This window comes from Pseudophryne corroboree, chromosome 11 (genome assembly GCF_028390025.1).
Source record: "Pseudophryne corroboree isolate aPseCor3 chromosome 11, aPseCor3.hap2, whole genome shotgun sequence".
Lineage (NCBI taxonomy): Eukaryota > Metazoa > Chordata > Amphibia > Anura > Myobatrachidae > Pseudophryne > Pseudophryne corroboree.
In genome coordinates this window covers 51726792-51753921 of record NC_086454.1, presented here as the reverse complement: position 1 = coordinate 51753921, position 27130 = coordinate 51726792, and the positions used below count along the sequence as shown (strand labels likewise).

The following is a 27130-nucleotide window of genomic DNA, read 5'->3' as shown; positions in this document are numbered from 1 at the left end:
TCATACCAAGACCTGCCCAGGTTAAAACTAGTTTCCAGACATGACATTTGTCATTTTATTTTTATTCATAACACACCCACACACTAACATTGGGCCTAATTCAGGTGTGGTTGGAGGTGCTGGTTACATGGAAGTTGCAGTGATAGCACTGATATGGTAATGCAGCAGGAGGCTTCACACCTCCCGCATGCATTCCTAATCCGAGCTGTGTTATAGGACGCACCATCAGATCATCTGCGACCAGTGGCGTAAATTCATCACAGTTGCCCGGAGGCAAGATAAATATTGGTGCCCCCTTATTTCCTATATTAAGATAAATATATATATGTGTGTGTGTGTGTGTAGTGTTCTAAAAAAAATGTATATACTGTATTTATACATTTAATTGTCTTTTATTTTAAATAGCACATTTCTTAGCAGTCATACCCACGATTAGAACCCATGACCTGTTACACTAACAGCAGAAACTTTACTGATGGAGTTATTTGCTCCTGTACATGAAGCATGAAAATTCTAACTATATGACGTTACGTGTAATATGTAATTGTCAGAGAAGTATCTTCATATAGTTAAAATTCTCATATGTCCTATACAGGAGCAAACAGCTTCATCAGTAAGGTGTCTGCTTCCAGTGTAATAGGTTGTGGTTTCTAATCCTGGGTGTGACACTTGTAAAATGTGTATATTCAGAATAATAAAGAAGGTGTGATGTGTAAGGTCAGTAGCGGATCTTGCCACGGGCAAGCAGGACTTTTGCCCGGGGCGCCGCCTTCCGGAGGGCGCTGGCGCCATCCGGAGGGCGCCGCACCGTGGCAAGATCCGCCACTGCTGCCCGCTGTGTCCCCCGTCCGCCTCCGCTGCCCGCTGCCGTCCCCGTCCGCCTTCTGTGAAGGGAACTAGACGCTATGCGTCTAGTTTCCCTTCGTGGAGAGTAACTTTGCTGAGCGGTGCGCGATGACGTCATCGCGCACCGCACAGCAAAGGTCCTCTCCACGAAGGGAACTAGACGCATAGCGTCTAGTTTCCCTTCGTGGAGAGGACCTTTTGCTGTGCGGGGCGCGATGACGTCATCGCGCACCGCTCAGCATTCAAGCGGCGCTAGCAATGTACAGGGGGCGTAACTGACCACGCCCCCTGTATTAGGCCACGCCCCTTTTCCTGCCCGGGGCGCAGAGCGCCCTTGAACCGGCCCTGTGTAAGGTGCAGGGACCAGTGAGGAAGTCGGCCACTGAAAAGACAGCGACAGCTATCAATTAACTTAATTCAATGGTGTCACAGAATGGGAGGAGAGGTGCCCCCCTTCAGAGCAGGAGCCCGGCGGCAGATGACTTTGTTGCCTCCCAGAGTTCTGCCTCTGTCTGCGACATCCATGGGGTCACATAAACCGGCTGCCATAGCCATGGCGGCGTCACGCCTCTGCTTTGAGAAACAGAAGCCTTCGCCGCGCCCCCCAAAATGGCACCAGACTGTCAATCGCTGACTATCTGATGCCATAGTGCGACCAACATCACAGACCTGCACTGCACTTGCGAACATCGGTACTTTGCAGCAAGCACCGCTACCACGACGGGAGCTGAAGCAGGTTGGGTGTATCTATCGGTGTACTGGACACACATGAGTGGGAATAGAGCCTGTGGGTCGGAATTCTGACTAACCGGCATTCTGAGTGCTCGGATTCCGGCGTCAGCATGGTGACCACCGGGACCCCGAGCGGCGGTCACATGACCACATCCCTCTCCCCAGATAATGCTTCTTAACTAAATTGTGCTCTGCAGTCTTGTGACACACCGAGTGCTAACCATTCTTCAAGTCCTAAGTTTTAAAGGGAACGACAGGCTGTTGCCAATCTAGTAATAGACTACTGTATATGAGTCATAAAACTGATTGATTAGCTGTAGTTACTCTTAAAACTGCTTCTGTTTGAAGCCGGTCTCTAGGGCTCACGAGTATGTGCGGCTGCATTCATAGCTCCATAGGGTAGTACAAAACATAATCTGAGTCCGGGGTGAGTTAGGGGTGGGACGGAGGGGGAAAAGTTCCGCTGCTATTACTGGCATTTCTACATCATTGCAATAGCAACTCCATAAATGCAATTGCTTTCATCAGAGCCGGATCATCCATTAGCAACCTAAGCTCCGGCATAGGGTCCAGTGGGCTGGATTACTCTAGCACAGTGGTCTCCAACCTTAATTTGGGTGTGAGCTACTTTTGGAAAATAAAATCTCCGAAGGAGCTACCCCCTCCCCCCAATGCGCATGCGTTCCTACGAAAGTGAGTGTGGCCTCAGAAAAGTGGGTGCAGCCTCACAACTACAAGTAATGCCCCCCCGCGTAGTGCCAGATACACAAATAATGACCCTCAGCAGTGCCAGATACACAAATAATGCTCCCCAGCAGTGCCAGATACAATGCCCCCACCAGTGCCAGATACAATTCCCCCCGCAGTGCCAGCTAAAATGCCCCCCGCAGTGCCATTTAAAATGTCCCCCACAGCGCCAGATAAAATGTTCCCCCGCAGTGTCCGATACGGTGCCCAACACAGTGCTCACCCTTGCTGGCTTCTTCTACTGCAGCCAGTGCTGCTCCTCCTGTATGAGGGACGGAAGGGGAGGAGAGCGCAGCACGCGCCTTTCCTGTGAAGTCCGGAGAGCGGCGGCTGTGAGGGTGACAGAGTCTCCGGCGACGGTGGGCATTTAAAATATAGTGCCGGTAAGTGAGCAAATCAAAACTCGCGGTCCGGCAGCCAATCAGGTGCTGCCACTGCCGGTCCATGAGCTCTGATTGGCTGATGGCCGGCACCATATTAAAAATGAAGGAAGGAGGAGTGCCAGTGACTGCCCAAGCCCGTGCGCTCTGTGAGTTACCAAAAATACTACGGTGAGCTACCAGTAGCTCGCGAGCTACGGGTTGGAGATCACTGCTCTAGCACATATTATATGTTCTTTTTTGATGAACTGAGTAGGGGGAGGGGGTCCCAAACCAGTACGTTACCTAAAGACCTACCTATGAGGTCTTTATACAATAAGCTTACGCTAGTTTATCCAAGCTTCACAGTATTTATTAGTCCTCAGTGTATTCTTTGTCTTACAACAGTTTCCTGTGTATAAGTTATATATTACACGTCTTAATTGCATAACGTCACTTCTGTATAATAAATGTGACATTACAACATTACAAACCACTGTGACCAACTTCCCTGGCACAATCTCATTGTTCTACAAAGAGGAGAAGAGCGTTAAGCTAGATACACTCTGGAGCTACTTCAGAGGTGGATGCAGAAGACACAGCAGCTACGTCATTGGATGCAGCTCATAGTTGCATACCCTCCCTCATTCTGCAGGAGACTCCCTGAAACAGTAGCAATCTCCCTGACTCCCTGAATAGACCAGCAATCTCCCTGACTGCACTTTACCCCCATTATGTAGCTATTACATTCTTGGGGGGAAAAAAGAAATCAGAGATAAATACATTCAAATGGGATCATCTGTGCCATTTCCCTGCATTGGTTATAAGGCAGAATGATCCCTATGGCTACATGCATTTTAAATAAGGTTTCTCATGGCCACTTACAGTATGTGGAACCTCTTGTAAAACACAATACACAAACAAATCCTGCAAAATATCAGTGTCTTTTCTTCAACAAGTAGATCTTACTAACTTTGGGGCTCATTTACATTTGGATATAAGTAATTATCATGACACGACTCTCCCATATAGCAGTACACTGCCGCGCTGATAGGCGTTACTTTCACAATCTCCCTGAAAATGGCCACAGCCCACCCCCGTTTTGGCCGCACCACCCCCTTCAACACTGTCCTGCGAATGCTTCTGCCTGTCAATCAAGCAGAAGCATCCATATTACTGAGATGCGATCGCATCTCCCTGCATGCGCACACGCAGCGCGGCTCCTGCTCGTGCGCACTGTGCCGGGATCCAGGGAAATGCGTCTGCTGCTAAATAAGGCCCCGTGGAAACTACAATGATACACAGATGACACAGAGCTTGTTTAGCAAAGGAAAAAGGGACAATAAGAGGGACAATGAAATGAGATGTCTTTGGGGTGATTCGGACGCTTCTGTGGGGTTCCAATGTTTACATAGACAATGTCTAGGTCAACAAGAAATAGGTCGACCCCAAATGGTTGACATGCATTAGGTCGGCACTGGAAAAGGTTGACAGGAACAAAAGGTTGAAAGGTTTATATGGTCGACACAGCTTTTAAAAATTTTTTTTGCCATTCTTTACACCTTTTTAATACTTTACCATTCATGTGGACTATGATTGAGAATAGTAACTTATGCCTAGCGCAACGGTAGCGGAACAAGGCATCTTGCTCGCTCGCCATGCAAGGGGACGCGGTGCATTAATTAGGGTTCCTTGTGCTCTGATGGTGAAAACCACATAAAAATAAAAATGTTGTGTCGACTTTTTTTGTGTGTCAACCATTTCCATGTCAACCTTTGGGTATGGGTCATTAGGTCGACCACACTTAGGTCGACAGCCACCAGATCGACCACTATTGGTCGACACACAGTATGTCGACACGGTCAATAGGTCAACATGGTCGATATGACAACATGTACTAGGTTGACGTGGAAAAAGGTCAACATGAGGATTTTTTACTGTTTTTGGTGTCGTTTTCTTCGTAAAAGTGATGGGGAACCCCAATTGGTGCACCGTGTCCTCTCGCATGGCCAGCGAACTTCGGTCAAGGTGCCTCACTCCGCTACCTCTGCGCTCATTCCCAATTGTAGTCCACATGGATGGTACGGTATAAAAAAGTTCAAAAAATGAAAAAATAACTAAATAAATATATATATATTTTAAAACTCATGTCGACCTTGTGCATGTCGACCAATAGTGGTCGACCTAAGTGCTGTCGACCTAATGACCGTATCTATCCCCTCTCCTACATGATCTGACAACTGAGTGCAGCACGCTGTGCCTGCTGCTATTCCTCATGGCGCCAACAGGTGGCTCCCCCTGACCCTCTCCATGGCTGCATGAAGGGAGCAGGCAGTGGTGAGGACAGCCATGAGGGGGGGGCCCTGCCTGGCAGGACACATTGCCATGATTGCCTGCACACAGACTCAGTTCCTGGCTGAGGAGGAGGAAGAGCCGTGTTATTGTGAGCTGGGAAGTGACAGTATGGCAGGAAGCCTGTGTGTGTGTGACAGGAAGGGAAGGCTGCTCTCTGCATGCATGTAACACTGTGTCAGGCTGGGGGCTGGCTGCTGCTGGGTTGATACATTTCCACTTATGCTACTTTCAGGGTTGGCAACAGGTACAAGTGCTGCATGAGCGAGTGATGGAGCCTGCCAGGGAGCTGCCAGTGCTGTAGTGTCCTGTGTGAAGCCCTGCAGGCTGTGCCATTGGGTCACTGTGCTGGGAGAAGTGCATAGAGTTGTGTAACCCCATGCAGGATGCACTGTGAGTAGCAGCTTCGTGCCACCTAGCTATGTAGGGTATTGGCTTCCTATGCTGTGTCCCTGTGAGCTGCACTTTGTCCTGTGATTGCACTGCGGCTGCAGCCTCGGTGGAGAACCCTGCTGTGTGGGCGCCTCTAGGTCTCATTTGTCAGCGCGTGATTGGCAGCGATGGTGGCATAGTGCCTGCGATGGTTGCTGCCCCCCGGGTGGATGTGCGCATCTCCTGCGGTGCCTGCAGCACACAGCGGTGAGACTGGTCAGCTGGGGTGCCTGTTGGAAGCATGGCTTGAAGTAGTGCTGGGCTGCCTGGATTTTAGGGTGGGGGGTGACGGGGGATGGACGGGGAAGGAGAACTTGCCAACACCAGTTCAGCAGCCTCCAGCGGCTCAGACAGGACCCCCGAATCTGACAGGGCTGTCGTCAGCCGAAGGCACAGCGTCAAGACCTTCAGCGGGCTCCGCTTCTTCAGGCGCAGGTGAGATGGTCCTGCGTAACTTTTGTTTAGTGAAGTATTCTTATTGTTCATTATGTTTATAAGTATGAAAATGCAGCCCTCTTATTTACCATGGTTGTTCCGTGAAGTAGACCTGTACAACCTCTATGGTCGCATACATATGTTATGATGAGCGTCGGCAAAACTTTTTCATTTTAACTCTGCTGACTGGCAGCTAAATGGTCTGTCGAGTTATTTATAAAACTGACACCCTTCAGGTGCTGAGCAAGTGATTATAGCATTTGCACACTTTGCTAGGTGATATAAATAACACAGAATACATTCTAGAGTCCTTTTTTACTTTTCTTTCTTTGCAGGATCAGTTGTCTTTTATTCCCCTTAGTCCAGCGCAGGCCTATTTATCTGCGGTCTCTCTTCGTGTTGTGGCACTATAGGTTCCAGCATGCTGAGACCGCTACTACAACAACAGAGGGCAGCTCGCAGGTGTCCTACCATTGGTCTAGGCCAGGCACCAGCAAACCTGGGCACTAGAGGATGCTTTGCGTGGCATCCGCATCTACAGTACTTGCAGCTCCACATCTTTCCCTCACAGGGGAGATTCTCTTCAGTGTTCTAGACCCAGTCCAAAGCGGAGAACCCAAGTGTGGCCTATACACTGGGAAGCCAGGGCCTCTGGTGAGGGAGAGCTGCCATCAGTCTGTCTCACAGCTGAATAATGGTAACAATTCTTCAGCATGTCTTTGTCTCCAGACTACAACTTATTACCCTAACCCGGAGCAAAGTAGCTTCAGAACTCCGTAAAAATGGTAGGGGTTGGGTGGCTAAAGAGGGGTACACACGTAGAGATGTGTGCTTAAATTTTAAGCAGTCTGACTAGATTACTTAGAAGTTAAGCGCACATCGCTCCGTGTGTATAGCGATATATAGCAATTTTTTCCCCTCGCTCAGCACACATCTCTGGGAGAAATCTGTACGTGTATACCCCCCTTAAACCCCCCCCACACACACACACACACAGCCTAAATCTAGTCCCCCCCTCCCCTGTGGACATACCCTCAGTAGCCCTGGCATCCTTAAAGACCTCATACACTAGAGCGATAACGCGCAATTTCATCCAATTCCAGGCATTCGCCCCGATATATCGGATGAAATCGGGCTTTTTGGAGGTGTTTCCGATCCGATGCGCGTTCCCGTGAGCATCGGATCGGATTCTCCTGATTGAATGTGCTGCACATTCAAACAGGTCCGACCTGGGGCATGGCTGCGATCCTGCCCTCCCGGAGGCTGCCGGGGTGATCGCCCGCGACATGTGGTCGCATAAGTGTATGGGGCCCTTAACATTCTGGATCCAAGTGTTCAGGATTCCGTCGCCGGCACTGCGATCCCGACGTCGGTATTCCAAACAGTGTCTGGATTCCGGCTACAGAGCATAACAACTAGTCCATGCGTTTGAACAGGTCCAGCACCTTCTGATCGGATACAGTGGGTCATTCCGAGTTGATCGTAGCTGTGCTAAATTTAGCACAGCTACGATCATCTTCCCTGATATGCGGGGGGACGCCCAGCACAGGGCTAGTCCGCCCCGCATGTCAGTCCGCCCCCCCCCCCCCCCCCGCACAAATATAGACGCATCGCACGGCAGCGATGCCTTTGTATTTGAGGAGTAACTCCCGGCCAGCACAGCTCCTGCAGCTGGCCGGGAGTTAATTGTCGCTGCCACTGGCCGCAGCGGCTGCGTGAGACGCCACGCAGCCGCCGCGGCCCGCCCCCCCAACAGTCCGGACACGCCTGCGTTGGCCGGACAGCTCCCCCTAAACGGCGGCTTAACGCCGCCGTTCAGCCCCCTCCCGGCGAACGCTAGGCAACGAAAGCTGCCATGTGGCGGCGCACACCGGCGCATGCACAGTCCCGACCCGATCGCTGCGACAAACTGCAGCGAGCGATCGGGTCGGAATGACCCCCACAGTACGCCCAGCTATAATGCAGTGCTATCTGGGGGATACAAGGCAGGCGAGAAAACCACTGATTTTGTAAATGTATTTTTTGTTCCCTAAATCTAGCATTTGGCTGCCATACTATCTGTAAGGGAAGGGGTGTTGTATTATATGTAATGAATGTCAACATACCATACCCTATCTAAAACACAAATCATTGCTGGTCGTTCTTGGAGCAGTACTCGTCTGCAATCCATTAGGTGGTACACAGTTGTGTGGAGATGGGAACTAGCAAATCCGACATTTAAAAGATGGGTTCCAAAATTAATCTCTGGCTGAGCTTTCTAAGAAATTACTTCTGACGACAAGCATCCACAGATCAGATGCTCGTGATTTCATCTGTGAAAACCGTGCACAGATCAGACTGCCGTGATTTGTTCTGATTGTATCGCAAGAGGAACTCGTACCGGCTACCGCATAAGGGTCGGTCTCCTGGGAATGTGTGAACGCTGTCTTCTAGCTATAAAATCGTAGTATTGCTGAGTGCTCTTGACGCTTCTCTGATGGCAGGTAGAAGTGTCGCACAAGAGCGATTCAGCACAGAAAATGTTACACACCGTGTCTTCAGGGTTTAATTCCTCTCCTGTGACACGGCAGGAGCGTCATCTCCTTGCCCGTCGGCAGAGCAGCTAGTGAGCGTTTATGAATGCTTCTCTTTTTTTTTTTTTCTTTCCGTAGCTGCGAAACAGCATTGTCCATGGACATCCGAGGGATCGATTTATCCGCCATATTTGTATATGGGGCTTACCACCGCGGACCTGGCTTTTGTTATGCCAGAACAAATTCAGTCTGTTTGGATCCAATTCAGATTATTGATTAGTATGGGACAAGGATCTGTGCCAGCCTTAGGAGGCAGTAGTGTTGGTTATCATTGGTAATGTAAAGCTAGCCACACATGGGGGCTAATTCAGACCTGTTCGCTCGCTAGGTGTTTTTTGCAGTCCTGCGTTCGCATAGTCGCCGCCCATAGGGGAGTGTATTTTCGCTTTGCAAGTGTGCAAATGCATGTGTAGCAGAGCTGTACAAACAGATCTTGTGCAGTCTCTGCGCAGCCCAGGACTTACTCAGCCGCTGCGATCACTTCAGCCTGTATGGGACCGGATTGATGTCAGGAACCCTCCCTGCAAACGCTTGGACACGCCTGCGTTTTTCCAACCACTCCCAGAAAACGGTCAGTTGCCACCCACAAACGCCTTCTCCCTGTCAATCTCCTTGCGAACGGATCCTTCGCACAAACCCATCGCTGAGCGGAGATCTGATTTGTACCCGTGCAATGTGCCTGCGCATTGCAGTGCATACACATGCGCAGTTTAGACTTGATCGCTCGCTGTACGAAAACGCAGCCTAGCGATCAGGTCTGAATTAGCCCCATGGTGTAGTCAGAAGCACGGGCCGATCCATAACACACCCTCTTCTGGCCTACCTGGGAAATCCTTTCTGATCTATGTGGATCCGACTGGAGGTCACACTAGATGTAGCAGTCGGCCAGCTCTGTCAATAATGGATGTGGCACTTGTTACCTATAAATAGTGACTATTTTGATACCCTCATATTCCATATAGGACGCATAAAATGTATAACCATTTTTTTTTCTCTGTGTCCTACAAAGACTTACAGAGGTGCACGGTGACGCCCTTTTGCGGTGGCTGGGTTGAGGCATTGGCTGTGGGTTTACTTTGTGCACATTCGTGAATTATTTACTTGCTTTAAAACATTTACAAGCCGATGTCCCTTAACTACAATCTGATGGCTTCCATCAGGTAATATAATTACCGTCTAGTTATACGACACGTAATTCTGTTACGTTTTGCTTTGTATTACAGTCTTAAAGTGCAACCAGGGGTATTGTGTACGCAGCGTTAAGGGGACATGAGTTTACTTGTCCTCTTGCTGTGTTGCAACTGGAAACATCTTGGGTCAAAAACGTGAGACTATTTTTCAATACATCTGAAAAAGTGATCAAAATTATAATACGTAGGCTTCCTTTTACAGAGGTTTCGGGGGAAAGCGCAACCCGCCTCTGCAGCTCAGGTGCCGCCTGGTCTTAATTATTCACTTGACATCATTTATATAGCACTAATCACCCTCTGCCAGTCCTAGGCAGCCGAATGGGCTAAGGGGGAGGTGTATCAAGCCTTGGGGAGAGATAGTGGAGAAGATATCCAAAGCAACCAATCAGCTTGCAACTGTCATTTATCTATCACAGTATTTGAATTGGTAGGTACAAGCTGATTGGTTGGTTGCTTTTGGCAACTACTCCAATTTTTTTTATCCCTCTCCAAAGCTTGATACATCTCCTCTTAAGTGTAGGGACTGAAGTAATTTAAAGGTAATGGTGGCTATTCCAGAGGATTATACATCCCAGGGGGGATGCGGTTATGATCTCGGCAGTCACAATCCCAATGGATCCCGAAGGTAAGTACTGGGCTTGGGGAAAGGCTTAGTTGCTAGGGGAAGGGTTAGTCAGCTGGGGCTGCGGGGTGGATAAGGGTAGGCTGGGGGAGGGGTGTGGAAGGGTAAAAATACCTACCATGATCAGTCAGGATTGTTGGGATCCCAACTGCTGGGATATCGTACCCAACCCCTCCCAGAGTAGTGTTCTAACTTTAGTATTTGTTTAAGGTTCTATGGGGGAATTCCACGAGGCTGCCTTCAGGGGGCGCAAATTGTTGCTCCGTTTAGACGCCCGGCAGCTGCACAGATGACATTTCTTCTTGCAGCCTCCTGAGGCACTTTGGGCATCGGGACGGGAGTTTGGATTCCCAAAGCTGGACTTTAGACAGGTTTAGCGACTTTAGACAGGTTTAGCGGTTGTACGTGGCTAAACGCTGTCTATTTGGACGTGACAGGAGCGAAATGCATGGGCGCTCAAACAACAATTGAATCCTGACACTTGTTTGGGCATCTAAACAGCCTGTTTAGATGGGATATTACAAGTTTAGGTAGAGTTAGGGGAAGGTCAACCCCGTGCCCTGGTCCATACTGGTGCGCTGATCCGGCAGGTCCTGCAGTGCCTCTAGCAATGCGAGCAGCAGATAGTCTCCCCTGCTGGGGTGTAAACTGCTCCAGCATTTCCAAGGGGAAGTAAGGATGTGTTAGGGGACATGCCCTTTAATTCATGGTTGAAGGGTCAGCACCCTTTGGACATTCCTTGGTTCAGATACTTTGGCATCAGTACGCCATGAAACCTAATGCAAATTTCTCTATCGTCCTAGTGGATGCTGGGGTTCCTGAAAGGACCATGGGGAATAGCGGCTCCGCAGGAGACAGGGCACAAAAAGTAAAGCTTTTTCAGATCAGGTGGTGTGCACTGGCTCCTCCCCCTATGACCCTCCTCCAGACTCCAGTTAGATTTTTGTGCCCGGCCGAGAAGGGTGCAATCTAGGTGGCTCTCCTAAAGAGCTGCTTAGAAAAAGTTTAGCTAGGTTTTTTATTTTACAGTGATTCCTGCTGGCAACAGGATCACTGCAGCGAGGGACTGAGGGGAGAAGGAGTCAACTCACCTGCGTGCAGGATGGATTGGCTTCTTGGCTACTGGACATCAAGCTCCAGAGGGACGATCACAGGTACAGCCTGGATGGTCACCGGAGCCGCGCCGCCGGCCCCCTTGCAGATGCTGAAGTCAGAAGAGGTCCAGAATCGGCGGCTGAAGACTCCTGCAGTCTTCTAAAGGTAGCGCACAGCACTGCAGCTGTGCGCCATTTTCCTCTCAGCACACTTCACACGGCAGTCACTGAGGGTGCAGGGCGCTGGGAGGGGGGCGCCCTGGGAGGCAAATGAATACCTATAAAGGCTAAAAATACCTCACATATAGCCCCTAGAGGCTATATGGAGATATTTAACCCCTGCCTGATTTTTCTAAATAGCGGGAGACGAGCCCGCCAGAAAAGGGGCGGGGCCTATCTCCTCAGCACACGGCACCATTTCCTCTCACAGCTCCGCTGGTCAGGACGGCTCCCAAGTCTCTCCCCTGCACTGCACTACAGAAACAAATGGTCAGGGTCGCATCTTCAGATGCACCTACGGATAACCCTGTCTCCAAGGACAAGGGTGTCTCTGCTGTGGTGGTTGCAGAGTCCTCATCTATTGGAGGGCCGCAGATTCGGCATACAGGATTGGATCCTGGTGACCACGGACGCCAGCCTGAGAGGCTGGGGAGCAGTCACACAAGGAAGAAACTTCCAGGGAGTATGGACGAGCCTGGAAACGTCTCTTCACATAAACATTCTGGAACTAAGAGCAATATACAATGCTCTAAGCCAGGCAGAACCTCTGCTTCAGGGAAAACCGGTGTTGATCCAGTCGGACAACATCACGGCAGTCGCCCATGTGAACAGACAGGGCGGCACAAGAAGCAGGAGTGCAATGGCAGAAGCTGCAAGGATTCTTCGCTGGGCAGAGAATCATGTGATAGCACTGTCAGCAGTGTTCATCCCGGGAGTGGACAACTGGGAAGCAGACTTCCTCAGCAGACACGATCTTCACCCGGGAGAGTGGGGACTTCATCCAGAAGTCTTCCACATGCTGGTAACCCGTTGGGAAAGACCAATGGTGGACATGATGGCGTCTCGCCTCAACAAAAAACTGGACAGGTATTGCGCCAGGTCAAGAGATCCGCAGGCAATAGCTGTGGACGCGCTGGTAACGCCTTGGGTGTACCAGTCGGTGTATGTGTTTCCTCCTCTGCCTCTCATACCAAAAGTATTGAGAATTATACGGCAAAGAGGCGTAAGAACGATACTAGTGGTTCCGGATTGGCCAAGAAGGACTTGGTACCCGGAACTTCAAGAGATGATCACGGAAGATCCGTGGCCTCTACCTCTAAGGAGGGACTTGCTTCAGCAGGGTCCCTGTCTGTTTCAAGACTTACCGCGGCTGCGTTTGACGGCATGGCGGTTGAACGCCGGATCCTAAAGGAAAAAGGCATGCCGGAAGAAGTCATTCCTACTTTGATTAAAGCAAGGAAGGAAGTAACCGTGCAACATTATCACCGAATTTGGCGAAAATATGTTGCGTGGTGCGAAGATCGGAGTGCTCCGACGGAGGAATTTCAACTGGGTCGATTCCTACATTTCCTGCAATCAGGATTGTCTATGGGTCTCAAATTGGGATCTATTAAGGTTCAAATTTCGGCCCTGTCGATTTTCTTTCAAAAAGAATTGGCTTCAGTCCCTGAAGTCCAGACCTTTGTTAAGGGAGTGCTGCATATACAGCCTCCTGTGGTGCCTCCAGTGGCACCGTGGGATCTCAATGTGGTTTTGGACTTTCTAAAATCTCATTGGTTTGAACCACTAAATAAGGTGGATTTGAAATATCTCACTTGGAAAGTGACCATGCTTCTAGCCCTGGCTTCTGCCAGGAGAGTATCGGAATTGGCAGCTTTATCTTACAAAAGCCCATATCTGATTTTCCATTCGGACAGGGCAGAACTGCGGACTCGTCCGCATTTTCTCCCTAAGGTGGTGTCAGCATTTCATCTGAACCAGCCTATTGTAGTGCCTGCGGCTACAAGTGACTTGGAGGACTCCAAGTTACTGGACGTTGTCAGAGCATTAAAAATATATATTGCAAGGACAGCTGGAGTCAGAAAATCTGACTCGTTGTTTATATTGTATGCACCCAACAAGATGGGTGCTCCTGCGTCTAAGCAGACGATTGCTCGTTGGATCTGTAGCACAATCCAACTTGCACATTCTGTGGCAGGCCTGCCACAGCCTAAATCTGTAAAGGCCCACTCCACAAGGAAGGTGGGCTCATCTTGGGCGGCTGCCCGAGGGGTCTCGGCATTACAACTTTGCCGAGCAGCTACGTGGTCAGGGGAGAACACGTTTGTAAAATTTTACAAATTTGATACTCTGGCTAAGGAGGACCTGGAGTTCTCTCATTCGGTGCTGCAGAGTCATCCGCACTCTCCCGCCCGTTTGGGAGCTTTGGTATAATCCCCATGGTCCTTTCAGGAACCCCAGCATCCACTAGGACGATAGAGAAAATAAGATTTTACTTACCGATAAATCTATTTCTCGGAGTCCGTAGTGGATGCTGGGCGCCCATCCCAAGTGCGGATTATCTGCATAAATTGTACATAGTTATTGTTAACTAATTCGGGTTATTGTTGAAGGAAGCCATCTTTCAGAGGCTCCGCTGTTATCATACTGTTAACTGGGTTTAGATCACAGGTTGTACTGTGTGATTGGTGTGGCTGGTATGAGTCTTACCCGGGATTCAAAATCCTCCCTTATTGTGTACGCTCGTCCGGGCACAGTACCTAACTGGAGTCTGGAGGAGGGTCATAGGGGGAGGAGCCAGTGCACACCACCTGATCTGAAAAAGCTTTACTTTTTGTGCCCTGTCTCCTGCGGAGCCGCTATTCCCCATGGTCCTTTCAGGAACCCCAGCATCCACTACGGACTCCGAGAAATAGATTTATCGGTAAGTAAAATCTTATTTACTCATTCTCTCCAACTACTTCTATTGTTTCTTGTGTCACAACAACACTTCCTCCTTCTGTAACTGACACACGCAGATCAGTGCCGCGCTGCGTACAGACAGTCCGTGCCTTCTTGTGATGTGCCTTTGGGAGAACAGGTGCTTGTGACAATGGGAGATTCTTCCAGTTCCCTATTATTACGGAGAGTCTTGTCTAGAAGCCAGAGTTTCCTGCTATGCATTATGTCTATAGATGTATGTGGGCAGCTCACAAGGGAAGACTTTTGCAACTATATTTTGCTACTTAAGAGGAAGTTTTTGTAACCCTGATGTGCCAACGACAAACCGTTGTGCTTGTGGAGTAATGGCGTTTGTGGTGGTCATTGTAAGGACATAGGGTACGTGGCAAGTCTGGTCGTGCACACGCCATCTTGGCGCTGGTACAAGCTGTTACGGCAAAGTGAAATTCACTCCTGTATTCGCCCCCACACTGTCTTTTAGTTTCTGTGATCTCCTCTGTTCCACTAATGTCTTGTGTTCATCAAACAAAAAAAGGCGCCTTAGTGAGACTTTGCTGGTCGCTGCCCTCAAAAGAACAGGGTATTAGCAACCCTGTGTATAAACCATAAAGAAAAAACATATAGAGAGCACAAAACAGACTATACTTGTTTAGATTATTTAATAAAATGTAATTGAACTAAAAAAAAAAATGATAAAATATAATAAATAAAAATTTAGTTATACACACGTGTAAACCACAGAATTAATTCACATAAACATAGTAAAACTGGATTCTCCCTAAAAATTCCACTGTTTAACCCAAAGAACTAGACATATTGGTATATTGAAAACTCAAGTTGATGTTAATTGCTTATTAGCAGTAGATTATTATATGCCCCGTAGTGATTGAAATTCATTCAATAGTGCACTTTCTTCAAAGATTACTGTAGCTCAAAGTTCCTTAGGAAATTCCAAATGACCGTAAGAAGTGCATATAAAGATGTACTTGCACAATTATTTTGAAAGTTTTCAAACTATATTTAATAGCAAATACTCCGCTCATTAAGACAAAATTGACACTTAGCACTGCGGCAGCTCCGTCAGCCGCTCTCCGTAGATTGATACTGCGGTAGTGATAGATGCTTACCGCTTCCAAGCGAGTTTAAGACCGTCAGCGCTGGGCGTCTCCGTGCGCTGGCTAGTTGTGCTACTCACTCGTCGAGGATGATTTTCGGCCACGGTCCCCGTTTAGCAAGGGAGACCACTGCGGGTGGCTCGAAGTCCAAAAGTCGGAGCGGTGCAGTGTGGTAGCGGATAGTGTCCGTGGAGATAGCAGGAGTCCCGAAGCCTGTAACCCTGATGCGTTTCTCAACCAAAAGGCACTGGTTGTTTCTTCAGGGGGAGAGAGACTCTTTCTCTTAGCAGTGGTCTCTCTTGCTAAACGGGGACTGTGGCTGACAATCATCCTCGACGAGTGAGTAGCACAACTAGCCAGCGCACGGGTACACCCAGCGTCGCCGGTCTTAAACTCGCTTGGAAGCGGTAAACATCTATCACTACCACAGTATCAATCTACGGAGAGCGGCTGACTGAGCTGCTGCAGTGCTAAGTGTCAATTTTGCCTTAATGAGCGGAGTATTTGCTATTAAATATAGTTTGAAAACTTTCAAAATAATTGTGCAAGTACATCTTTATATGCACTTCTTACGGTCATTTGGAATTTCCTAAGGAACTTTGAGCTATAGTAATCTTTGAAGAAAGTGCACTATTGAACGAATTTCAATCACTACGGGACATATTCTGATCTACTGCTAATAAGCAATTAACATCAACTTGAGTTTTCAATATACCAATATGTCTAGTTCTTTGGGTTAAACCGTGGAATTTTTAGGGAGAATCCCGTTTTTCTATGTTTATGTGAATTAATTCTGTGGTTTACATGTGTGTATAATTTTTATTCATCATATTTTATAATTGTTTTTTTGAGTTTAATTACATTTTATTAAATAATCTAAACAAGTATAGTCTGTTTTGCGCTCTCTGTTTTTTTCTTTATTGTTGTGTTCATATTGTCATGTGTGACACACACACACCAGTGTTGCATTTAATAGCCGCCCTGAGAATGTTCCGCTGCCCTAGAGGGGACTGGCAGTAGCTTAATGTCACCCCCTAGTCGGTACACAGGAGATATGGATGTAATCTGGTTTTGTGTCCTGGTTTGAACACACAAATACAGTAGAAGACATTTTGGGGCGGCTGTTAGTGTTAGATGGAAATCTAAAATGCCCTGATAGCAAAACTGTAGCAGGGCATGCTGGGCTGTGTAGTTCCACAGCAGCAAAGGACCACATGTTGAATACCCCTGGTGTATAGTCTCCATTCTTCTACGTTGTCTACAGTTGCTGGTGCGCCTCCCAATATCCGGATGCTTGGTTTGCTGCTAGGCGTCATCGTTTGCACTTGCACCTACCCTATACAAGGTGTGAAAGATACGTTTGTAAACAGGTATATTTGCACTACTTTCCACAGCCCGCAGTTCCATTGACACATTCCGTTACAGCCTAGCAGTCGTAGGTGTAGATGTGCTGGAATTGTGTATGATTCTGCATAGGCCGTACGCTGAGTTCTGAAGCATCATCCCCTTTACCTTCATTCTTATGTTTCTTCACCTTTTCTGGTCAGGGCTACACTGTAGTGCTAAATACAACACAGGGGCCAATTCATTTGTGGAGTGCTCCCCCTGCTGGCCGTCTAAACAAGTGGCGTCTATCTGAGCTATTCAATTGTTGCTCTGATCGGGATGCAATCAGTTTGCCGGCTGTACACATCCCTGCGGTCAGGATACAGACGCCGGATTCCCGACAGCTGACAATGCCAACAGCCGGAATCCCAGCGCACAGGGGCTATTCCCACTCGTGGGTGTCCACGACACCCATAGAGGCAGCTGCAGCGAGCTTGCAAGGGGACTCTATGCGCTCGCCATGCTGCAGGCATAATGGATGCCGTTGTCTGTGTATCCCGTCCGCCGGTAATTAATACTGATACCCTCTGATCAGATGCCCATTAGAATTTAACGCAACTGACCGCTCCTGGTTTAGCTGCGCAAAAGCTGCTAAAACAGTCTAAAGTTCTCGTATGGGCATTTTAAAGTCTAGGTTTGGATGTCCATTGAATAGCTGTGATAGACGCCCATTCCTTTAGACAGCCAGCAGGGGACCTGCACCACAATTGAATTGCACGCTTATTTGTCACCACCCATGCACTTCCTCTTTCCTGCCTGCCGTGTCGCTATCTGTTCTGATTCTTCTAGCACACTCTGGTCTTTATCTCAGTGCAGATATCTGGTCTGTAGCTCAACACTGTGACTGGTGCAGGGTGTTAGATAGAATGAACACTACAACTACACTGCAATGCCGTCTGCATGGTGCCACTTGGAGTCAGTGTTGTGTTGCACCAAGATTTGTAAACATGCCTCCTCAGCGTACTACTGCTATACAGTGCATCCGGAAAGTATTTACAGCTCTTCACTTTTTCCACATTTTGTTATGTTACAGCCTTATTCCAAAATGGAATAAATTCATTTTTTCCCCTCCAAAATTCACCACACAATACCACATAATGACCACGTGAAAAAAGTGTTTTTGAGATTTTTTGCAAATTTATTAAAAATAAAAAACTAAGAAATCACATGTACATAAGTATTCACAGCTTTTGCTCAATACTTTGTTGATGCACCTTTGGCAGCAATTACAACCTCAAGTCTTTTTGAATATGATGCCACAAGCTTGGCACACCTATCTTTGGGCAGTTTTCCCCATTCCTTTTTGCAGCACCTCCATCAGGTTGGATGGGAAGAGTCGCTGCACAGCCATTTTCTCCAGAGGTGTTCAATCGGACTCAAGTCTGGGCGCTGGCTGGGCCACTCAAGGACATTCACAGGGTTGTCCTGAAGCCACCCCTTTGATATCTTGGCTGTGTGCTTAGGGTCGTTGTCCTGCTGAAAGATGAACCGTCGCCCCAATCTGAGGTCAAGAGCGCTCTGGAGCAGGTTTTCATCCAGGATGTCTATGTACATTGCTGCAATCATCTTTCCCTCTATCCTGACTAGTCTCCCAGTTCCTGCTGCTGAAAAACCTTCCCACAGCATGATGCTGCCACCACCATGCTTCATTGTAGGGATGGTATTGGCCTGGTGATGTGCGTTGCCTGGTTTCCTCCAAACATGACGCCTGGCATTCACGCCAAAGAGTTCAATCTTTGTCTCATCAGGCCAGAGAATTTTGTTTCTTATGGTATGAGAGTCCTTCAGGTGCATTTTGGCAAACTCCAGGCGGGCTGCCATGGGCTTTTTACAAAGGAGTGGCTTCCGTTTGGCCACTCTACCATACAGGCCCGATTGGTGGATTGCTGCAGAGATGGTTGTCCTTCTGGAAGGTTCTACTCTCTTCAGACGAATGCTGTAGCTCTGACAGAGTGGCCATCGGTTTCTTGGTCACCTCCCTGACTAGTGCCCTTCTCCTTTGATCGCTCAGTTTGGGACCTTCAAAGCAGCAGATATTTTTCTGTACCCTTCCCCAGATTTGTGCCTTGAGACAATCCTGTCTCGGAGGTCTACAGGCAATTCCTTTGACTTCATGCTTGGTTTGTGCTCAGACATGCACTGTCAAGTGTGGGACCTTATATAGACATGTGTGTGTGCCTTTCCAAATCATGTCCAATCAACTGAATTTACCACAGGTGGACTCCAATTAATCTGTAGGACCTTCTCAAGGATTATCAGTGGAAACAGGTTGCACCTGAGCTCAGTTTTAAACTCCATGGCAAAGGCTGTGAATACTTATGTACACGTGATTTCTTATTTTTTTTTATTTTTAATAAATTTGCAAAAATCTCCCAAAAAACTTTTTCTCACGTTGTCATTATGTGGTATTGTGTGTAGAATATTGAGGAAAAAATTAATGTATTCCATTTTGGAATAAGGCTGTGTAACATAACAAAATGTGGAAACAGTGAAGCGCTGTGAATACTTTCCGAATGCACTGTACCTGTTTTCATTGGTCGCGCTTGTATATGGCCACGATATAGAAACTTTCCAGACCGATGTTCTCGTCTGTAGAGCTTCCTTTTCAGTGAAACATGATCTGGAAAGAACTGGCACTGGTGGTACGTAATAAGCCCACATTTGGTTGAGAAACACGCTGGTTCCTGGTTTCAGAAACTACCACCCACATTGTCTGCATGTCATTCTTCTCATATTAGTACTATGTAGTAACTTATTATCCTTCTAATGATGATCCCCAGTTGACAAGATACTCAACATGCCCAGGCAATACGAGATCACGCACACTTGCATGTTTATAGACCTTCTGGGTTATCTGGTAAATTATGATGAGGCTTCTTGGCTAATTCCATCATTAATTCGTCTCTTCTCCCTCTCAGCTGAGACGCTGTACCAAACACTCGCTCTACCCATCCATGACGAGACACTGGTGAGGTCAGGACCCTAATAAACAGAGGCAGACTCTGTCAGTCACGGTCTCTGTCATATGTTTCTGAGGGCGAAAATGCTGCAAAAAAAAAAGTCGGCTCTTTTTGACAAAACTTGTGGAACTTTCAGCTGAATAGGTCTCTGTGATGGAGGCCATTTTCCTGTGTACTGCTCACATGTAAGTGATGCTGTTACTATTTATAATATATTTGTATTCCCCGGCGTGGTGTACTTGTAAATAAAGGCTTATATTCTTCTGTATGCAGAGTTTTGGGCACCTTTTGTGGTGCCCATTAACCGGGGCAGATTAATTTATCTGCTATATTTACAGAGCTAGTAAAGCTCAAGGCCAAGCGATTACATATTTCAGCTTTTTACCTGTGTACAGTAACACATAGGGGGATCAGTACGAAATCCCACTGGACGAGATCCCGGCGGTCAAAATACCGACACCGGACTACCGACCAACAGAATCCCGACAGGGGTGATGAGCGGAACGCAGCCCCTTGCGGGCTTGCTGCGCTCGCCATGCTGCGGGCGCTGTGCCTCGCTATGCTCGGCACACTATTATATTCTCCCTCTATGTGTGTTGTGGACACCCACGGAGGGAGAATATGTCGGGATTGTGCCGGTCGGGATTCCCGTGTCGGTATTTTGACCGCCGGGATTCCGTCCAGCGGGATCTTGACCGCATCCCCACATAGGGGTCGATTCAATTCAGCGACAGTTGAATAGCGCCGAGAGTTAGCTCCCGGCGCTATTCAATACAGCGCCAAGTGACACTAATTGTCGGGAATTCTTCTCTCACCCCCGGGAGATAAGAGAGGAAATCCGACAAAAGTGCTGCAGCGCGGCCGTCGCGAGGCTGATTCTGTCAGTTGTCGGAGAATGCCCGTTCTCCCGACAATTCAACCTGTTAAGTCCGCGAGAACGGGCCTTTGCCGACTTAACTTGAGCTGAATTGAATAGCGACGGGAGCTAACTCCCGGCACTATTCAACTGTCGCTAAATTGAATCGACCCCATAGATTCCATGTTGCATCCATAGATTTTCCCATATGTTAAACCCCATTTAACACCTTTTTCCTCACAGCTCTGGAGCCTGCAAGGAAAAATCCATGTTAAGAGCAACCTCTGGGGGCTTAACTCGCGGGGTATCAGCAGGTAACTGTATTTCTCAGGGCAGACTGATTCCTCTTTTACACCAAAGCCCCGGGTCCGACCCAAGATTTGGAACACTGTTCCAAGCCGGGTCAGACCCGGGACAGGCCTCTTTCCACCGAGTGCAGGTGCTGGTGTTTTGAGATGACATCATGTCCTTGTGCCGGAATGCGGCTATCCTCGTGCCATGAATGGGAGCTGGGTCACATGACCCGGTTACCCATTAACACTGCAGCTCACCAGAGCCCTTCTCTTGTAAACCCCTGCTAGATACCTGGAAGAATTCCCGTGTGACTGGATGGGGGTGGAGCTGTTTCCATGGACAAAAATTCCGGGTTGTTGCGTGTTAATGTGCAATTTCCCGGGATTTTCAAGTCCGTGGAAAAGGGGTATAACCAAATCTGCCTTCTTGTGTGCTTTCTTCCATACTCGTCATCATCAGGGCATACCTACTCCTATCCTATAGTTGATGCAAATGATACACCAGGCGCGTTTCCGCTTACATCCAGCTCTGCATAGCTTGCTGTACTGGCGGCACGCCCTCACTGAACTTTAGCCTATGTAACAACACGCTATTACAGTACAACCCACTTATACCTCTTCAGTGGCAAGCTGGGCAGCCAAGAGCTGAACGGGGCCTGGGTACTGAGGGGTGGGAGCATGGCCAAATACACGGGCGCCATCCTGCCCAGGGCAGTATCCAAGTGGAGGTCACATTGTGTTTGCGTGGGCTTCCTGCGACGGCCCTAAAAAGAAAAACTTAAAGTGCTGCCTAATGTATTGGCGCAATATAAAGGATACAAGTAATGCGCCGTTGGATCTTTGTATGAAATACCCGCAGGAGCGCGCGCCTATTTCCAGGAGATCGCAATTTCCAGTTTTGAAGATGACAACTGGACTATATGTTTCACAGTCTGAAATGGTTAATTCTCAAAATAGATTTTTGTGTCGCTCCGTGTAAAACCGTGCTGCTATAATTAGTTCGGCTTTTGCATGCCTGTGGCTAATTTGAATGTCATTTGCATAACTGCCCAAGTTTCATTTGCATTTGACAAGAATCTGGGAGGATTCTCCTCTTTGGCTAGTGTCGTGCTGGGCTCCTGCAACCATCCACCTGCCCCAGAGCCGGCCATAGCTATAGGCAAACTAGGCAATTGCCTAGGGCATTTGATATGCCTAGGGGCATCTGCAGCTTCTGCTGATTAAAATGATATGCGGCATGCCTATATTCTGTATAGCATTTCATATGCAGATACAGCCACACTCTCACACAGTATATAGACATGCTGCATATCATTTTAATCAGCAGAATCTGCTTGTGCACCCTAGCCACATAGCAATGCAAATAAGATGCATTTTCATAAAAAAATATGCCCGACGTTAGCATTGAGGCAAGATTTATGAGGACACATCTGTATCCAAGCAGAGGCAGAGGTCACAGTGTTAGTGGAAGTGTGAGTGCTGTGTGCATGTGAGTGGGTTGGTTGTGCAGTAGTGTTCAGAATATGTGTAAGGAGCATTATGTGTGTCATGTAAAAATGCATTAATAATGTGCAACACATGTGTAAGGGGCACTATGTGTGTCATTATGTGTATAAGGGCATTAATAATGTGTGGCATATGTGTAACAGGGTACTACTGTATGTGTGTCATTATGTGTATAGGGGCACTAATAATGTGCAGCAAATGTGTAGGGGGCACTATGTGTCATTATGTGTATAAGGGCATTAATAATGTGCGGCATATATGTAGGGACATTATGTGTAAAAGGGCATTAATAAAGGTTGTCATAATGTGTAAGGCACATTATGTTTATAAGGACATTAATAATGTGTAAGGGGCATTACTGTGTGGAATTATGTGTATAAATGCATTACTAATGTGTGGCATTATGTGTATAGGGTGCTCTACTATGTGGCATTGCGTATAGAAAGGGCACTACTGTGTCATCTAATATGAATAAAGAGCAATAGGGTGTGGTGTAATGTGAATAAGGAGCAATTCAGTGTGATGTAATGTGAATAAGGGGCTCTACTGTGAGGAGTAATGTTTATAAGGTAAAGTAATACTACTGTGGGATGTAATATGAATTATGGACACTATTGCATGATCAAATGTGAATAAAGTTGCACTACTGTGAGGCGTAATTGGAATTGGGGGTACTATTGTGTGGCCATGCCCCTTGCCAGCAAAAACACACCCTTTTTGGGCTGTGCGCCAAATGTGCGAACTGTTCCTATTTAAAATATAGGGGTTACAAACACCAAAATAAGGACTGCTATGGGTGAGGGGTGATGGTGCTGGGAAAGAGGTGCAACCAGTGGTGGTGCTAGGGGGCACCAGCCAAAATCTTGCCTAGGGCATCATATTGGTTAGGGCCGGCCCTGCCCAGAGCCTTACAATGGCTGTAGGCCGGGTTACCTTCACATTTGCAACAGGCCCTTCTTCTATAACTTACATAGGCAGTAATCTGATGACTCCGTAAAAAATCTTGGGGGCGGATGAAATTCTGCGTAAAGGATGGCACATTGCATCCATCGGCACCGCAAGTTTTCCCTCACATCTCTATAGAAACTTGCAACGTTGGCACTACCTGGCATGCTTATGTATAGGGCTTGCTTACCTGACATTGATCTATTACCACTTAGGGGGGGAATCCAGTTAACCACAGGGCTCACCCCACTGCTATATACAGATGGAGCCATCTTTATCTTGGCCGTTAATAGGATTAATTGAGCCAGGGCAGTCAGACTTAATCCCCTGCTGTAATGATTTAGGGGTCTATTTACTAAGCCATGGATGGAGATAAAGTACCAGCCAATCAGCTCCTAACTGTCATTTTTCAAACACAGCCTGTGACGTGGCAGTTAGAAGCCGATTGGCTGGTACTAGACCCCTTAATCCCCTGCTGTATTGTTCTCTGTATTGTATTGCATCTGTGAACAATAGATGAAAAGCTTATGCTAATAAACCATGGTGTGCCTTGGCGCAGCAGAGAAGTCAAGATAACTGTGGCTCTATCTGTACCTGCGTCGGCCGTTTCAATTAGCGGGGATTACCCTGCGCATTAAGCCGCAGAGTCTATGACATGATCTCTTCATTAAACTACAAATATGTCAAATATATACTGTCCTGTACCTGAAAGATAAACTTTGTTTCTCTAACGTCCTAGTGGATGCTGGGAACTCCGTAAGGACCATGGGGAATAGCGGGCTCCGAAGGAGGCTGGGCACTCTAGAAAGATCTTAGACTACCTGGTGTGCACTGGCTCCTCCCACTATGACCCTCCTCCAAGCCTCAGTTAGATTTCGTGCCCGGCCGAGGTTGGATGCACACTAGGGGCTCTCCTGAGCTCTTAGAAAGTTATAGTCTTAGAATTTGTTATTTTCAGTGAGACCTGCTGGCAACAGGCTCACTGCAGCGAGGGACTAAGGGGAGAAGAAGCGAACTCGCCTGCTTGCAGCCGGATTGGGCTTCTTAGGCTACTGGACACCATTAGCTCCAGAGGGATCGACCGCAGGCCCAGCCTTGATGTTCGGTCCCGGAGCCGCGCCGCCGTCCCCCTTACAGAGCCAGAAGCAAGAAGATGGTCCGGAAAATCGGCGGCATGAAGACTCTGTCTTCACCAAGGTAGCGCACAGCACTGCAGCTGTGCGCCATTGCTCCTCTCACACACTTCACACTCCGGTCACTGAGGGTGCAGGGCGCTGGGGGGGGCGCCCTGAGGCTGCAATAAAAACACCTTGGCTGGCTAAAATACCTCAATATATGGCCCCAGGGGCTATATATGAGGTAAATACCCCTGCCAGAATTCCATAAAAAACGGGAGAATAGGCCGCGAAAAAGGGGCGGAGCCTATCTCCTCAGCACACTGGCGCCATTTTTCCCTCACAGCTCGGCTGGAAGGAAGCTCCCTGGCTCTTCCCTGCAATTCTACAGTACAGTAAGAGGGAAAAGAGAGGGGCGGCATTAAAATTGGCACTGTATACAGTATATTATATAAAAAGCAGCTATTAGGGACATAACTCAGTTAGTCCCTGTATATATATAGCGCTCTGGTGTGTGCTGGCATACTCTTACTCTGTCCCCCCAAAGGGCTTTTGTGGGTCCTGTCCTCGTTTAGAGCATTCCCTGTGTGTCTGCGGTGTGTCTGTACGGCTGTGTCGACATGTTGAATGAGGAGGCTTATATGGTGACAGAACAGAGGCCGATATATGTGATGTCGCCCCCTGTGGGGCAGACACCAGAGTGGATGGATAGGTGAAAGGTATTAACCGACAGTGTCAACTCCTTACATAAAAGGGTGGATGACGTAACAGCTGTGGGACAGCCGGCTTCGCAGCCCGCGCCTGCCCAGGCGTCTCAAAGGCCATCAGGGGCTCAAAAACGCCCGCTCTCTCAGATGGCAGACACAGATGTCGACACGGAGTCTGACTCCAGTGTCGACAAGGTGGAGACATATACACAATCCACTAGGAACATCCGTGACGTGATCCCGGCAATAAAAAATGTGTTATACATTTCTGACTTTAACCCAAGCACCTCTAAAAATGGGTTTTAGGTTTGGGGAGAAAAAACAGGCAGTGTTTTGTTCCCCCATCAGATGAATAAATGAAGTGTGTGAAAGCGTGGGTTCCCCCGTTAAGAAACTGGTAATTTATAAAAAGTTACTGATGGCGTACCCTTTCCCGCCAGGTGGATAAGTTACGCTGGGAGATATCCCCTAGGGTGGATAAGGCGCTCACACGTTTGTCAAAAAAGGTGGCACTGCCGTCTTAGGATACGGCCACTTTAATAGGTACCTGTTGATAAAAAACAGGAGGCTATCCTGAAGTCTGTATTTACACACTCGGGTACTAGACTGAGACCTGCAGATAGTGCTGCTGCAGCGTGGTCGGTGACCCTGTCAAACAGGGATACTAGTTGGCAAACATAAAAACATATTAAAGACGTCGTCTTATATATGGGGGATGCACAGAGGGATATTTTGCCGGCTGGCATCCAAAATAAATGTAATGTCCATTCTGTCAGGAGGGTATTAGAGACCTGTCACTGGACAGGTGATGCTGACTTAAAAAGCGCATAGAGAGCCTTATAAGGGTGAGGAATTATTTGGGGATGGTCTCTGGGACCTCGTATCCACAGCAACTGCTGGGAAGAAATAATTTTACCTCAGGTTTCCTCACAGACAAAGGTACAGTCCTTTCGGCTTCAGAAAAGCAAGCGGGTCAAATGGCGCTTCCTTTCTGTACAGAGACAAGGGTAGAGGGAAAAAAGCTGCACCAGTCAGCCTGTTCCCAGAATCAAGATTCTTCCCCCGCCTCCTGTGAGGCCACACCATGACGCGGGTGCTCCACAGGTGTAGCTAGGTACGGTGGGGGGCCGTCTAAAAAATTTCAGCAATTAGTGGGCTCGCTCACAGGTGGATCCCTGTTTCTTTCAAGTAGTATTTCAGGGGTACAAGCTGGAATTCGAGATGTCTCCCCCCAGCCGTTTCCTAAAATATGCCTTGCTGACAACTCCCTCAGGCAGGGGAGGCTGTGCTAGAGGCAATTAATAAGCGGTATTCCCAGCAGGTAATACTCAAGGTGCCCCTACTTCAACAAGGACGGGGTTACTATTCCACACGGGTTGGGGTACCGAAACCGCATGGTTCGGTGTGACCCATTTTATATTTAAAATCCTTGAACACAAAAATTCAAGTTCAAGATGGAATCGCTCAGGGCGGTTATTCCAAGCCTGGACGAGGGGGATTACATGGTATCCTGGGACATCAAGGATGCTTACCTGCATGTCCCCATTTACCATCCTCGCCAGGAGTACCTCAGATTTGTGGTACAGGATTACCATTACCAAGTCCAGACACTGCCGTTTGGACTGTACATGGCACCGAGGGTGTTTTATCAAGGTAATGGCCGAAATGTTGATACTCCTTCAAAAAAAAGGGAGTTGTAATTATCCCGTACTTGGACAATCTCGTTATAAGGGCGAGGTCCAAGGAGCAGTTGGTAGTCGGGGTAGCACTATTTTGGAAAGTGCTACAACAGCATGGTTGGATTCTAAACAGTCCAAAGTCACAGCTGGTTCCTATGACACGTCTACTGTTCCTGGGGATGGTTCTGGACATAAACCAGAAATAGTGTTTCTCCCGGAGGAGAAAGCCAAGGAGTTGTCATCTCT

At 48.0% G+C, this 27130-nt stretch overlaps 1 protein-coding gene across 2 annotated transcripts in view; it reads left to right on the top strand.

Moving 5' to 3' along the window:
* The window catches only part of DGKZ (diacylglycerol kinase zeta), a 268679-nt gene that overhangs the window by 50666 nt on the left and 190883 nt on the right, over nucleotides 1-27130 (top strand). Inside the window, exon 1 of one of the 2 annotated variants that reach the window (XM_063944286.1) lies at nucleotides 4999-5903. The exons of the other annotated variant lie outside the window; for it this stretch is intronic. Coding sequence (XP_063800356.1) covers nucleotides 5764-5903 — 140 coding nt within the window. The 5' untranslated portion in view covers nucleotides 4999-5763. Of the gene's footprint in view, nucleotides 1-4998; nucleotides 5904-27130 lie in introns of those variants that run through there. 2 annotated transcript variants of the gene reach the window in all.